This window comes from Betta splendens, chromosome 10, assembly GCF_900634795.4.
Source record: "Betta splendens chromosome 10, fBetSpl5.4, whole genome shotgun sequence".
Taxonomy (NCBI): domain Eukaryota; kingdom Metazoa; phylum Chordata; class Actinopteri; order Anabantiformes; family Osphronemidae; genus Betta; species Betta splendens.
In genome coordinates this window covers 1,077,270-1,093,552 of record NC_040890.2, presented here as the reverse complement: position 1 = coordinate 1,093,552, position 16,283 = coordinate 1,077,270, and the positions used below count along the sequence as shown (strand labels likewise).

General features: G+C 41.9%; 1 protein-coding gene across 1 annotated transcript; it reads right to left on the bottom strand.

The window, feature by feature from the left end:
• Positions 1-2,567: 2,567 nt before the first annotated feature.
• Positions 2,568-11,804, bottom strand: LOC129604711 (uncharacterized). The gene is made up of 2 exons (XM_055512334.1): positions 10,861-11,804; positions 2,568-10,204 (listed from the first exon to the last, which is right to left on the bottom strand). Exon 2 carries the CDS (start codon positions 7,406-7,408, stop codon positions 5,999-6,001), a length of 1,410 nt encoding a protein of 469 aa, XP_055368309.1. The 5' UTR covers positions 7,409-10,204; positions 10,861-11,804; the 3' UTR covers positions 2,568-5,998.
• Positions 11,805-16,283: the final 4,479 nt, after the last annotated feature.

Sequence of the window (16,283 nt, the reverse complement as noted above, 5' to 3'; positions counted from 1 at the left end):
AAATGGTGTAATGGCTCGGAAGCATAGATGAAACATTCATGAAATGTGGATGGACTTTATTGGAGCCAACATGCCAGAAGCTTCCCGGCCCGCGTGTCCTCCTCACTGCACACTTCAGTATTTCAAAACAGAATCTGAAGCGCAACCAGATGACTGGATCAGAAAACAGCCAGAAAAAATTCCGATCCAGTCTGATCGTCTTAGGAAGGCAGGGAGATGCGACGACGGTAGAGAAAGGGGAGTGTTTAGATCAAAAGTTCAAAATAAAAAATAGCATGCCCCACGTTACACTTTTAGTGAATCCAGAGTATGAGCCAAAACATTTAGGCCAAATGATTGTACAATCTAAACAAGCAAAGTTTAGACCTACAGAGAACAAAAACATTTGGGTGAGTGAGGATGAGTTGTTTCTAAAAATAGCTATTTCAGCTAAGGGTTGGGCTTCCCCACAAGTCATCAGCCTTCCTTGTCAGACTGTGTTCTTTCATCAACATTCTGATTTACAACAGATGATGGTGGAGCGAGTACCAGAAAAACTCTGGTCTAAACATGAAACTGATGTCCTTTTTCCTGTCCCCCGTCAACGAGGGCAGTTAGGAACTAATGTTGATTACAAATAAAATCACAGTAGCTGAAATGCCACGTTTCCCAAACAAAGAATAAAAAGGAATACTAACTAAGGTCACAGTACTACAATTTAAAAAAGTGAATAAGGATAATCTAGACCAGGGGTTGGCCACCCGTAACACCCACGTTTTCAATGACAAAAACAAGGGAGGGCGGCAATATTATATTATTTGAGAACATTATTTGAGTCAGTCAGTCAGGGCTCAGTGGTTTAACATTTTATATTTTATTGACAGAAGATCGTAGCAATTAACAGCATATCTATTCAGTCCTCGTTCTCTTTTATATGGAATACAAGAAACGATCAAACGTAAGCGTCATATTACGCCTTGTAAAACCATAAAAACTGTTCAGATCGTTTACAGACAATAAAACATTGTCAAGGCATCGACAAGGACAGCTAACTTGCTTTTCCCTGCTTCAAACAGCTGCTGTAACTGAGAGCAACCCGTGCGGCATCACCGGTCAATCTGGAAACCCATTCATTGGTTTGGATGCTTTAAGGTGTGTGAACTGGGGAGGAGACAGCAGCAGTGACTGAAGAGCGACTGAATAGAGTTGATGTTTTACGCCGACAGGCGCATTCATTTGATAATGCACGACCTTGGCTGACAGTTCTGTTGAAAAACACACTGAATCTTTATCAAACCATCCCTGAATAACATCTATGAACTGTAGTTTCTTCCTTGATTATCTATGATTATTATGAAAGAAGCACAAATCATCGCCAGTCCAAATTGTGCAATTAATTATGTGTTTACAATAAAGGTAATAAATAATAATAGTATTTTCATTTTAAATGCACTGCATTATTTACTCTTGTAGAGTAAATAATGCAGTGCAAACAATAATGCAGAACAAACATTATTTACTCTTGTAGAGTAAATAATGCAGTGCATTTTGCTGCTGTCTCCTCCCCAGTTCACACACTCTTGCAGAGTAAACATGTAGAACAAACTACTTGCTGCATTAATGAGTCTTAGACCTGCAGCTGATCACGCCGCCCAATGCTGCCCAGTCTCCTACGGAGCTTTGTCCTGGAGCTGAAGTATTTCTCACCTGCTGATCGAGTAGTAGCAACACATTAGCATGTCTATGCGCCTCTACGAAGGAGGGGGAGGGATGTGAAGTTTGCTATTGCAACTGTGAGCAAACATGAGACAAACAAAAGCTTAGTCGAACTCAGATCTAAGTCATCTGAGTACGAAACACATCACATATCATTCGATCTCGTAATTCATTCGAGCGGCAGTCTGGAGCTCTCTGCTAAGACTGCTGCCCCGCGACCCATCCACGGATGAGCTTCGATTAAAAATTAAAAGGAGAGGCTTTTTGATTTTCGTTTTTCTCTGAACGAAAAAAAATAGTTTTAAATCCAATCCGTGTGTTTTTGTTAAAAATATTTTTGCTCGGTTTATAGGTTTGTAAGGCGGTGCTTTTATTCAAATCTGTTTGCTCACAGAAGCCTGTGAAGGTGGATAGATGGACGGATGGGAAATGAAAATGTTGAAACGTACACGGGCGAATCAAGTGATCTCAGCCACTCAGTTACAATGACACGCACAGTCAAAACAAGTCAAACTGCAGTTCTGCAGACACAGAGTAAACACGTAGGAACAAACATGTTGCTGTAATGCGTCGCTGTAGATCTGCTGATTTCTGGCGTCTTGTCAAAATTACGATCGACAACTGCTGTAAAACAAATTCCTATGATTATTACGGTTATTTACGTAAAATCTACGACTATTGGAAAACATTCAGTAACAAGTTGTGGAAGTTTAAAACCTAAATAAGCGGCTGTAGTCGCAGATGGACTTTCGCTCTACGTCTTTACTTGGCCATAGGCATTCAAATTATATTATTTAAACCGCGACGCATAATCACAAAATTATGTGAAGCCAATATGTTGTATCAGATGTTAGAGCGGTGGGTGTGTACATATTTTTAAAAGACGCCTGCTATTTAAAGACGCAAAAACGCTGAGGAGAATGAAAACGAGAACGTGTTGCTGCTGTGGCGCTGCCTGTTTTAAACCACACAGAACAATTATAACTTTGCAGTGGACAGAAAACAGCTAAGCCATAAACAAGTTGTTGCCCTTCACACTCCCCACGTTTGAAAAACTTAATAGTAAAATAGGTCTGGTGTAATATATGTGTGTTACAGGTAGAAATGAACAGTCGGACCTCAGTTACGCTGTAGTGCTTTAGAGGCTTCTAATCAACGCTGCGCCACCTGGTGGTTAAAATGAGACTAGCGGCCTGATTTTTTTCAGCCGGCTGCAGGATTAAAAATCTTCAGTCAGCAACGCACTCGCTGCACCTGTTATGGGAAAAATTGTCTCTTCCTTATTTTTATGCAGTTATTATATGATTTATGACTTATGTTCTGTTTTGTCTTACTGTATGCATTTGACATTTCACCTAGATTGTTCAATGGTTGTCTCTGCCTGATAGACTCTCAACTCTAGCTCCCAAACCCAAGGTCGGGGAGTTGTGTCTCTGTCTGTTGAGACTTGGTGCTCCTTCCTCACAGATAGTTGGACGTCAGCGATGCAGGTGTGAGAATGTAAATATCTTCACACACACTGCGACAGGGAGGAGATGGTGCATGTAATTTGATTGGGTTAGAAAGACATTCCACCCTAGTCGGACAGAGAAGCTAAAAGGCAGAAGCAACTTGAGGATCGTGGGCTCTTTGCATCACACCTTCGTGGTGAGTGCACTGATCTCCCCGGGTGGTTTTTGGTTTGTTGATGTGCACGATCAACATCCATGCTTTTGATTTGCTTTCCCAATTATTTTTATTTTCCTATTTTTTTATAATAAATTACACAAAAGACAACTCTCTCATCTGCCTCTTCATGGGAAATTTCCACCACACACCGTGGCGACGCGTCGGTACTGCAGTAAAAACGCTAGTCACTTTGAACCGCTACCACTGTAAGCGCTTCACTCAGAGACCACCAACTCCAACGAACTTCCCCAAAGCACAACATTTTATTGATGCTTGTACACGCCTTTAATATCACATCATTGGTGCACTTGTTAACATGCGGAAACAACCAAGTAGTCATAGCAATACTAACAGGTCCCCTCTTGTGGTTTTGAACGCCTACGCCTGAACAGGAGCACAAAGCGAAAGTGACAAAGTTGTCCTGTGTATATGACAATACTTGTATAAGTACTTAAGCATGTGGTTAGACGTCTGTGCAACTGTCTATGTGGTTATAAGGCACAGCAAATGCAAACCATAAATGGTAAGTGTAAAAAGGGTAAATGATACATAAAAAGATAAATGAATAAACAACAAAGATAAGTGAGATGAATAATAGATGAAAATATATTTTATCCAACATTCCCCCCCTGTTTGTCATTACAAGGACAATTAAACATCAGTATCACATCTCTCTGAATCAGTTTTCAATGTGAACGTTGAAACATTGTATAAACCTTGTAAGACCTTTAGTAAAACCTTTCATGGTAAGGCATGGGTGTAGCATAGGGTGTCAGGTGAGAAGATGAATGCGGCATGTGAGAACACACAAAACAATTCGACTTATTGTATGCCTTAGCTAACACCTTGACATAATGATACCACATGATGGTCTCGAACGGGTGCTTGTGGTTGGGGTCCAGGTCTTTCCAGTTCCAGTCATTCACTGGTGTACCAGTCCGTCTCTTCACTCTAAACAGATTCAGCATTTGGCCATCCCACAGTACATTGAGAGCAAACAAACCAATCATAAAGATTGTGACACAGACCACTACCCAGAGATTACCCACTGGCGCCATAGCTGGGAGAGGGGATCTGTTGGTTTCTTCAGCGACCAAAGGTTTGGATACCGGTCGACGTCCACCCCTACTCAGTGCCAACCAGGGGAATAACTCTCTTGCAGTGGTTTTGATGGATCCACGTAGCTCTCTTCTCGATCTTTACAGCCGTCGGTGTAGTGAGTACCACAGTGTACGGCTCCTCCCACCGCGGACTTGACCACGTGTCATGGGAAAAATTGTGTCTTCCTTACTTCTATGCAGTTATTATACGTTTCATGATTTATGTTTTGCATTTAATATTTTATGTCTTGTCTTACTGTATGCATTTGGCATTTCACCGAGATTGTTCAAGGTGTGAGAAAGTAAAAATCTTCACACACTGCGTCAGGGAGGAGAGGGTGCATGTAATTTGATTGGGTTAGACAGACATTCCACCCTAGTCAGACAGAGAAGCTAAAATGCAGAAGCAACTTGAGGATCGTGGGCTCTTTGCATCACACCTTCGTGGTGTGTGCACTGATCTCCCCAGCTGGTTTTTGGTTTGTTGATGTGCACGATCAACATCCATGCTTTTTATTTGCTTTCCCCATTATTTTTATTTTCTTTATTATTTCAATAAATCGCACAAAAGGGAAACTCTCATCCGCTTCTTTATGGGAAATTTCCACCACACCACGTCTTTCGTTTGATGGCCTTGATGAGGATCTGGTCACCTGACTCGATCTCCTCCTGCTGAGACAAAGCAATGTCTGGCAGCTTATTTGGATTCACAGTCGCTTTTTCCTTCAATAGGTTTGTTATCCACTCTGCTAGTGTCTGGCTCTCCTTCTTCTCTTTGACATCAGTCATTATAGGTAACACAAACAATGTACAACATGTTAAACACGCTCTGCACAACTGTATGGCATAGGAATTAAACCCATGTGTGAAAAAGTTCGACCATTCTCATCATCCCCCCTGTGGAGACGTGGCAAGGGCCATGGCTCAGCACGGCAACGGTGTGGAACAGGTTTCGTGGTACAGTAGGTAACACAAACGGTCTACCATAAATGATCTCAAAAGGAGTTAAACCATTCCCTGTTGGAGTGATTCTCATGTACAGTTTTACTAGGTCCAGCCACTCTGGCCAGGACCTCCCAGTCTGTTCCATTGTTTTCTTCAGTCTTAGTTTAACTGTACCATGTGTGCGTTCTACCAGCCCTGCACTCTGTGGTAAGAACAGTGATTTTTCCACGTGATGCCTAAGTGGGTGGCCACTTGTCTTATCACTTCGTTCACGAAGTGTGGCCTATTATCACTGTAGATGACCTGTGGAATGTAATGTACAGGAATAATGATTTTGCACAATGCTTTAGCAACTGTCAGTGCGTCAGCATTCTTGCTTGGCACGATCTCAACCCACTTGGAAAACGGACATATCAACACAAGACAGTATTTGTAGTTGTTGCATTTGTTCAACTCAATGAAGTCCATATGCATAATCTACTTTGTAAATTCCATCCGTTAAAGCTGTGCCCAGCTTAATCCATCCTTTCTGTTCAGAAGTCGTTGATTGGCTTTGCATATCCTTATTCACCTGGATGTGTAAAGGTTCTTTAGGACTTTGTGAAATAGCTGTTAAGGTCAAAATCACCATGTTTGCCTTCTGCAACCTCTTTAGCTATTTTGTCAGCAAAAGCGTTGCCCTGTGAAACAGGGTCTTTCTGTTTTCTGTGTGCAGCACATTTGCACACAGCAATAGACTTAGGTAATAACACAGCGTTTAGCAAGTCTTTCAACAAATCCGCATGCTCCACTGGCCTTCCAGTAGAGGTCGTCATTCCTCTACGGGCCCATTGAGCTGCGAAATAGTGGAGTGTGGAAAATGCATACTGGCTGTCATTATAAATCGTTACATCAACATCTCGTCCTGCTTTGCATGCTTCAGTCAAAGCCACTATCTCAGCAGCTTCAGCTGAAAAATGTGACAGAAGCTTTCCTGCGTGAATCACACTGTCTTGGGTCACGACTGAGAAACCTGTCTGAGTCTGTCCAGTAGATGTCCATGAACACGAACCATCAACGAACCAGACCTCACCCGATGTCAAAGCTGTGTCTCTCAGGTCTGCCCGTGGTTTACGCTTATGTTCAGTGGTTTCTGCGCAGCTGTGTTGTTCCCCTTCCTCTTGTGTTGGAATTAGTGTAGAAGGGTTTAGTGTGTTACACCGCTTGATGGTGATATGCGACTGTGACATAAGTGTTGACAAAATCGAAAGGTGTCGTGCAGGTGACAGGAAGGACATCTTGGTCTGTGTCAACAGCATGTCTACAGCGTGTGTTACTAGCAGCTTGAGGTTCTGAAACAACACCACTTCCACTAAGCAGTGCACTGCAAGGGCAGCTGCACACACTGCTCGTACACAGGATGGTAAAGTGCATGCAACAGGGTCTAAGCGTTTGGAATAATAAGCTACAGGCTTGTAGCAGCCTCCTGTTTGTTGGGCCAACATAGAAGTCCTGAAATGGCCTTTACAATCAACTGTTTGAACAAACGGTTTTGAATAGTCTGGTAAACTCAATACTGTAGCACAAGTAAGAGCTTGTTTCAACAAAGTGAAAGCTTCTTCAGCTTCTGAAGTCCACTCTATATTCTGTTTCATGGACATGGGTTGGGAGTAGATCACATCTAAAAACGGTTGTGTTATTTGTGCATAGCTCGGCAACCATAGTCTGCAGTAGTTGCATAACCCTAGAAACTGCATCATCTGCTGTTTCGTTTGCAGTTTAGGAGCATCTAAAATAGAAGCTTTTCTGTTGACCGCAAAGCTGCGACCGCAAGGTGACAGTTCATGTCCTAAAAAGGTCACTGTCTGTTTGACCCACTGCAACTTTGAAAGTGAAGCTTTGTTTACCGTCTTTGCTAAATGGCGGAACAATGCAAGTGCAGCAATCTCGTTGTTTTGCTTAGTATCAGAAGCAATAAAAATGTCATCCACGTAAACTAACAACTGACTATGGCCTGGCATTTCACAGTCTGAAAGACAATTCTGTATTTCTGTAGAGAAAAGATGGTTGGGCTGTCACAATATCCCTGTGGTAACCTGGTGTAGGTGTATTTTTTACCCTGATAAGTGAACCCAAACCATCCATGTGTTTCTTTAGCTAATGGTATGTAAAGAATGCATTGCTCAGATCCACAACTGTGAACCATTGCTTATCTGGTTTTAGCTGGTTAAGTAATGTGTGGGCATCATGGAGCACAGCTCTCAACTGCTTGGTTCACTGCTCTTAGATCTTGAACCATTCTCCATGCCCCTGATTCTGCTTTCTTAACAGAAAAAAATCGGAGTGTTTCACTGAGCATCTGGGGATTCTATAATAATGCCTGCTTTTATCATATCATCAATGACTGGTTTTGTAACGGTTAATGCATCTGGTTTCAGTGGATTTTAAAGTATGTGGGGACAGTAATCAGTTTAGCTTTAATCACCACTAGTGTGGCAGTGGTCATTAACCCTACATCTGCTTTCCCTTTCGACCAAAAAGAATCTGGAACCTGTGATAAAAGGGGATCAGGCAGTGTGCACAAAGCAAGTCATTCCCGTCTCATGTGGGACATCCAAATAGACACGGGGAGAGGTAGTTACTACCCATCCTAAAGGTCTCATATAGATGGAACGTGTCGGTTCGCCAATCAGCCAACCATCCCCGATGTCCTTCCAACAGGGGATTTGTGCTGCGCTAAAGACGAAGTCCCCGATGTCATTCCACTTCTGCAGTGGAGCTTTGGTTACAGACACATGAGGGGTAAAACCCTGCACTTGGAAAAGTTCAAGTGCTTGCTCGCTGAGCTGAACTGCACACCCTGTCATGCCCTTTTTGTCAGTGTACATGGCATTTAGAGTCACGCTCTGGGGGCCTAAATTAAAAATCTGGCTGTCATAATCAAAGTCTGGCCCTGGTGAATGTTTGTATCTTAAGGTAATGTGAAACTTCTCTAAAGACTGAGTTGTAAAGGGTCCCTTCTGACACTGCATAGCTAGTGACAATAACTGTTCGGAAGTGCGTGTGGGGTCTGGACTTGGTAGATCTAATGTCCAGTAGTAATGTGGTTCTTCAATGCTATGTAATGGTAGGGTCAGTATTTCTTCACCCTTGCCTATAGCAACCATACCTTTGGAAGTGGGGACAATAGAGATTTTAAATCGTGTCATCAAATCACAGGACACTTTGGACTCAGCACCACTTCGGCACGCTCAGACTCCCCAGTCTTAGGGTCAGTGAACATAATTGGCTTTGAAAAAGAATCTTTGGTCACCAGTCCACTTGCTGATTTAACAAAAATGAACCGGGAAGAACTCTGGAGTCCGGGAATCTTATCTCTCAGCACAGTTTTGTCAGCTCCTGAGTCACACAAAAAAGTAAGTTGCGTACCGTTAAGAAGGAAATCTCTAGTGGGGAGCTGGTCAGCTGATGTAAATTAAAAAGGAGTCTACCGACTGTGTGAGGTCCAGTGTCTCTGCATCATCACCTGCTGGTTTTACCAATGAATTATTTAAATCTAGTCAGCTCATGTGTGGATTTCGTGGGTGTGGTCTGTTAAACTCTTTGGGAGTTCTAAAGACTTTGTCAGGGTGGCTAGGTCTACGGGGGCACTGTCTGGCATAGTGCCCTGGCTGGTCGCAGATGAAGCATCTGCCTGTTTTTTGGGGGCGCATCCTACTCTTCTCCTGTTCACCCATCTTTCTCTTGTGGAACAGCTTTCCAGGTACTGAGTTCTGAAAGAAAGTGTTGAACTCTTCTCCTTTACCTTCATCTGACCTCCCAAACAACCCAAACACGGCTGCTTTGGCTTTCCGTTTCTTTCTTTTGATGATTTCAGATGCGTGGTGAGCATAGGTTATGGTATTAGGTACATTAGCTGTGCGGTAGTTTACATCATGCTTTCGGATGAAATCAGCTATGGTGTGGTGAAAACCCGCTATCAGCACTTGTTTTAGCTGCTGCTGATAGGGTGAGTCATCAGCGGTGTCCTCGGTTAAACCGCTGTGGTTTCGAAACACTTCCTCTAACCGCGCTCTGTACTCAAACACATCTCCACCTTCTTTCTGTCTGCATTGCGCAATTTTAGCATAGTCGGGGGTTTTTTTCCACAGCTTTTTCATGTTTTCATGCACCATCTCTACTTGGTGTTTCAATGCACTGCTTTAAGCTGGAAGATTTGTGTCACGTACATCTTTTCCAGTAAAGTCACCCTTCACTCTGCCCCAATTGAAGGTCAGAGACTTTTTGAAAGTTTGATCAACTTCCCAGCCATTGAGTCCAAACGAATCAATCAGCTGGCGATATTTATCAACCCAGGCGTCCACATCTAATTTTGCATCACCTAAGCTTTTGCACACTTCTGTGCAGTTTGCTTCGGTCCAGGGTCGGAAGACATAAATTGTCTCTCTGTCATCAAACGCACCTGTGGCTGTTCATCAGCTTTTCCACATAATCTGCACCATAACATTAGAATTACAAATTACCCATAAAAAGACTAAAATATCAAATGTTGATCAACTGCATACAGAGTAAATATATAGACAAAAATATAGATCAGATTATGAATACTACAACTACTGAAATGTGAAATCCAAAATCTCTGTCAAATAAAACTGCATATTGGCCAACAAATGATTACACTGCTGTTAAATGTGCATACCGTTGCTCCTGAGGTGAGCAGCAACTCTTCTACAAGGTAGCCGCGTGTCTCCACAGCCTGCAGTGGCGTCAGTTTGAGAAGCAACCTCCTCGCGTTTCGGTAGTTGGGATGCGTCAGTCTGTATAAAAAAAACAATGTCATACTTAAAGTTACCTGACTAGATAAGCAACACATTTGAGAAGACAGCAACAACATTGGGCTACTTGGGCCACGACATACACACGACAGGCTCGTTAGTAATTAGAAACACAGCTGACTCTCACAACTTACTATCACAGCCAAACCCAAGTTGTACTGAACGGCTAGAGGCTAGCGCTAGCTGCTAACGCTGCACTACCATCGCGCTAGCAGCTAACATAACGCTAGCAGCTAAAACGTGAGCTGAGTGAATGACCTCAGTACCATAGATCACACAATTTGTACCGGACGAATGCTGGAGGTCGTCTCTTCTACTCGGTCTAGCAGCGAGCTGATCTCTCGAGAGCGGAAGCCGATCGAGCGCGTCGAGCCGGCTGCATAGAGAGAGTCTCTCGAGAGAGCTCATGGCTCTAGATCAGAGAGCATAGCGCGAGTATGCTCTCTCTCTATTCTCTCTCTCTCTCTATCTCTTCTCTCTCTCTCTCTCTCTCTCTCTCTCTCTCTCTCTCTCTCTCTCTCTCTCTCTCTCTCTCTCTCTCTCTCTCTCTCTCTCTCTCTCTCTCTCTCTCAGCATTCCTTATAACCAAAGAAACTTCTGGAGTACATACATTAAATAAGTATCAAGCATGTACTTACATTTGGGGAAGCAGCAAGTGGATCACGTCTTGTAGGAATGGAGCGCTTCTTCAACCTCAAGCACAGTAATAAATATACCCTTGATTTCAAAGCAGACGGAGGTGAAATGGTGTCCACACAAAAATAAGCATTTAGTCAGCGGTGCCGGCACCAGCCCATTTACAAAAAATTTTATCCATAAAGTTCTCCTTTCTTGTTACACTGGTGAAATAAAAAAGATGCAATGCTGGTTGGAACAACCAACAAAGGAGCACTTTCTGAATGGCCCCATGTCAATTCATGTCACAGTGAGTGACTTCTTCTTTTGTCTTTTAAATGGCAGGTGGCAACACACTGAAAGGTGCATTACCGCCACCTACTATGGTAGAGCGCACACTGAGTGTCAGAACGTCATAGATGGCAGCTCCACATGCACGGCAAAAAATAGCTTTGGATGTTACAAAAAGGGATTTATTCCAGAAATGCAGAGTCAGGCAGGGTCATTCACGGGTAAGCAAAAATGTTCAACACAAGGGTTCAGGCAGGCTCAGTTCCGTGGACAAACATGGTTCGTTAACCGTGTAGGCAGAGATAGCAGTACCGATCAGGATCAGGCAGAATCGTAATCATAAGACAGGCAGGGTATTTACCAGACAGGTTCAGCAGACGATGCAGGCAGGGATCAGGCAAGACTCGGTAACGGCAGGCAAAACAAGATCAGAACCACAGGTCGGGACAAGAACAAAATGCTGGATGATTGTGAATGCACGCAAACAATCTGGCAACTAGAGAGTGTGTGAGGTGGAGACTATATACAGACGCGGATTACTGATTATTGTCAGGTGTGTCTAATGAGAACCGGTAGTGACAGGAACAACAGCTGTGATCAGAGTATAAACAGGAAGTACTACAAAATAAACCAGAGACTAGAATCAAAACGAGACAGACGGGAAGTGCTTCAAAATAAAAACCAGAACATGACCAGACCGAAACTGTGACGAGAACATGACCAGACCGAAACTGTGACGAGAACATGACCAGACCGAAACTGTGACAGTGATTGACTGAAACGCAATGTTGCAGGTACATTCAGGAGTCCAGGTTTGTCTGGGCAGGGTGAAGGCTGGTTCTGTGAGTGGTTAATAGCCAAATTTGAAATGATGTTCTTGAACCAGATTGGAGAAACTCTGAAAAAATGTGAAATAAGCCAGGAGTGTCATAACATGAACCAGGAAGTCATATAAATGTACCAGAATGTCCAGAAAGGTGGGGGATTTAAATATATAAGAGGAAGAGCCTCTCTGTTTAATTGTTAGTATATGTTTTTTTACCTGTTAAATTTGAGTTTTAAGTCAAGATGTAATGTTTTTTTAATGCCTTTCCTTCCTATATTTTATTATAACAGTTTTATTAATGCTTATTTTGAAAAGCAGCCCTGCTTTTATACCATAAATTAAATAACATTGTAAATAAATGGTCAGTTCCATGTTAAATAACAATAAATTTGTCAAAAGGTTTTTGAATTGTACTGATTAATTTGATTTGGCAGTCAATTATTGAGAACATGCAGGCCACTTAATTATATATATCACAGCAAATAGTTAGACATAAGAATTTTCTAGAACTTGGCTTCCAAAAAATATGCATAACCGGAAGAAAAAAAAATTGTTGGCCACACAACATTTATGGTGCAATTTGAAGAAACCATTCTGTAGTACAATGTGAGGAATAATCAGCATGATACAGTGCATCCTCCTATTTAATATCAGCATTGAGTAGCTGCATTATGCCCTAGATAATTTAAGTTCAAATGCAATGCCAAAGTGCCCAATAGCAGGGGTGGGTTAGTACTGGTGTACTGGTGTGCACCAATTTGGGAAAAATGCGCTGTTGTGCAGAAACAGTGCCGAAGAGCACTTTTCATTTTCACTTTAAAATTTCCCTTTGTCTTTGCTCTTCGGCACTTTTTTTGCAGAACAGTTGTCTTCTGCCTCTCGTTTTCACTTTCAGAGGACAAATAATTACATAAAACTCTGAAAAAAATACTACCAAATAATCAGATCCTGAGCCCTGCCCACGGGCAGCGTCAGGGCAGCGTTGCTGGACAGCAGCCTCTTGTTGCCAGCTCTCCTAGTTTACTCCCTCTGTGTCCCCTTATCCTATCGCTCCGTAGTGTTCTGTCGCCATGCTCCTACAGGTATTGTCAGCCTCAATGTGAGAGGCAACAACAACAGCAACAGTGAGAGATGCTACAGCATATTTCTACACAGTGAGGCTGCAATTGTCCATGACACTGGAGTTTGCAGGGATCAATGGGGAATGATAACAGCAGGGGAGTGTTGCCTCACCACGTGTACTCACCACAAGTCCATGTCTGAAGGTGGTTTCATGGTGGCTTATCTGCACTCGCTCAAAAACACAGATTTTGTGTTTGTTTTAATTTGATTGTTGATCAATACAATGACATTATACTTAACAGGAAAAAGCCACATGCTTCACTCTAATAAAATGCAGTGGAAGTTGTCAGATAGTGACATTTGCACTTAAACAACAATAATCCAATGTGAAACTACCAGTAAATATCTAAATCCCAGACTATATGCAATGAGCAGCCACATATAACCTAATATATGTGAGCCAATATGATAAGCGATAATAAAACCTCCACTTAATTTACAATGCGACTGAGAAAGAAGACTTAATCAATATGCAGTGTGCAAAATCTCTCTGCTGAGGTATGTATGACTGTAATTAATGTGTGTGTATGTGTGTGTGTGTGTTGAAGCATCATTAAAGCCAGTTAATGACCATGTTTTGTTGACAAAGTGCTGCTCATTGTGATGGAAAGGACAGCCGCTCTTTACCTCCACTCCATCGCTCTCTGTCTCTTCTATCCCTCCATCTCCGTCTAGACATTTGTTTGAAGAAAAGAAGTTCAGGCAGTTTAAATGGAAACACACCCAGGTGTTTTTCTTGCTTAGCTTTCTCCTGTTGTCTCTTAATTTAATCTGTCTCCATCATCTTCCCCCTTTTGTGTTCCAATTTTCTCCCTTGAGAACCTCCTTATTCCATCTTTTCCTCCTCAACACTTTGCTTCTCTATCTTCCTTAGCGGACATAAATGTCTGTCTTAACAAAGGACTATTAAAAGGAATATTAAAAAATAAAAAATGCATTAGCAAAACAAATGTCTCAAGATATTTCATTTTCTTCAAAGTGCATCTGGTTAGTGCTCCAACTATGGATTTTTCCTCTTTTTCAGAGTTTTGTGCACAAACATTACACCTCATCCAGAGTTATGCTTTGTAATTGAAGGTACCACCTCGGCTGAACTCCCACAGAAATGATAGATAGACAAGTTAATGGGTTAGTTTGGTAAAAGCTTTCACATCAACTTTTCTGGCAAATAAAAGAGAGAGCAAGATATGGAAAAAGGTTAGGTAATAGGAAAAAGCAAGCTAAGTCCCAGCTTGAACACATGCATTTAGACAGGTTTTGAGGTATTTTTCTATAGAGGAGAATTTTGGGAATTCGGGAATTTTGATCCTGTATCATCAGACAATAACTGGGGATTGTTTGACACTCAGCAAAAGCACTTCACACGGCTTCATACAGTATCATGTTTTGTCTAGAATCTGTGATTATCAACAGACACAACTTTTGGGAAAACTAGTTCAAAGTACTCTACGATCAACTAAACCTCATCCTTAGGTCAACTCAACCTTCACATAAACTCCCTTAGTTAGTGGCTGTGAAAAGCGAGTGCCTGCGATCCTGCATTTATCTGGTTATTTAGACAGGTCTGAATGTTGACAAACCTGTTGAATGTTGAAAGGTAAAATGTTTTCTCCCTAGTGCAATGACTGGACTTTTAAAAGCTAATAGCTATAAATCATAAACATCAGTTATTAAGTATTAATATTCTATAAGTGGTGTGAATTTGATGACATTTGAAAAAGTCAGAGCTCCCACTTTATTCAGATTTAGTCAAAAATAAATAAAGGACCCAGTTTGAACTTCACACCAACAGAGATCTAGTTTTACAAATGTTTATTTCGGCTGTGGGGATTGAACACCGCACCACCTGTTGAACAGCCCTCGGACAGACAGAACTTACTTTGGCCTTATAGCCCATAACTACGAAGGCACGGCATTAACATTTTCAGGACACATTCACATGCATGACTGGTTATGACACTCTGTATTCCCCACTGTAATTCCACATCTCTGAGCCAGGAGTGTTGGCTGTCAAAGTGACACAACACACTGCATGCTAACGAGGCGGAGCTACTAGACTAGACTAGACCCAATAAGGTTTTCCTGAGGATGTTTGTGCACATAAAAGAAATATTCTTTCTACCTTTTTTACAGGATGCTGACAAAAATGGCATTACACTCCAGCAGGCTTCCCATGTGCACTATTATGCTCATGTCTTTCACTTTCTCCCTTTTTTTCTCTCCCATTACTTGCGTCTGCCATTTATACAGACTCTCCCTCCTTTTGTGTTTCACACTTTTACAAATTCATCTCACTCTTCTTTGAGTTTATTTATCCTCCTCTCTGACTTGGAGCTTGTCAGAAAAAGGTCCAGCATCAATTCCTCTTCCTTCTCTAAATATTCCCCATTCTATACTTCATCACCCTGCGTGTCGGCAAGAAGGTTAGAGAAAAGAGGGACTAAGGAGGTCGGACACAGGAATAGAAAATCCAATGGGAGGAGGGGAATTTGAAGCCATTAATCTATGGGCATCTTTCTATTTGAGCTGAGTATAAAGGAACATATTTGCACTGGTGATTAAATACAAAGAATAGATTACTGAAACGGAGACAGCTGAAAGGGCGCGTGACTCGAAATGTTAAGCAGAAACTAAACTGACAGAACAAAACCAGGAAACATGACAAAATAAAACCGGAAACAGCAAACAGACAATGTAAACACTGGTGGTCAAAAGCTGGGACACGACATTTACTCAAACCATTTGAGTTTATGAACTTAAAGATTTAACGACAAAATAATATTAGATTTGAGTACAACTTACACTATAAAATAATTTGACTCATATGAAGCATTATTCTAAACACAATAAAAATTAGTACCTACAACTTCAATGAATCAAGTAAGACTAACCAGTATGCATCAGTTAAGGCAACTATTGCCACTCAAGTTTAATTTACTCATTCCTCTTTTACTACTAAATTATTACATTGTAGTTATGGACTTCCGGCTTTGTACAGTGGCAGCAGTTAAAGTGTCTTCCCCCACCGTGCTTTGCTTCTGAAGCCGCCGCGTCAGCGCCTTGTTTGCACTGCGTGAAAGACTGTGTTACGTCCTTTTGGCCTGTAGGTGGCGATTGACTCACTCTTTTGGTCCTAAAACATCGTAGTTGACTGTGTCATATAGCCTGTTGTAGAACAGCAACTTTTCAGGTCTTAGCTGGCCTAGC

What these genes read in the sequence shown, in the direction of transcription:
- LOC129604711 (XM_055512334.1), bottom strand. Translation starts at nt 7,408, where the DNA reads ATGCCAGGCCATAGTCAGTTGTTAGTTTACGTGGATGACATTTTTATT.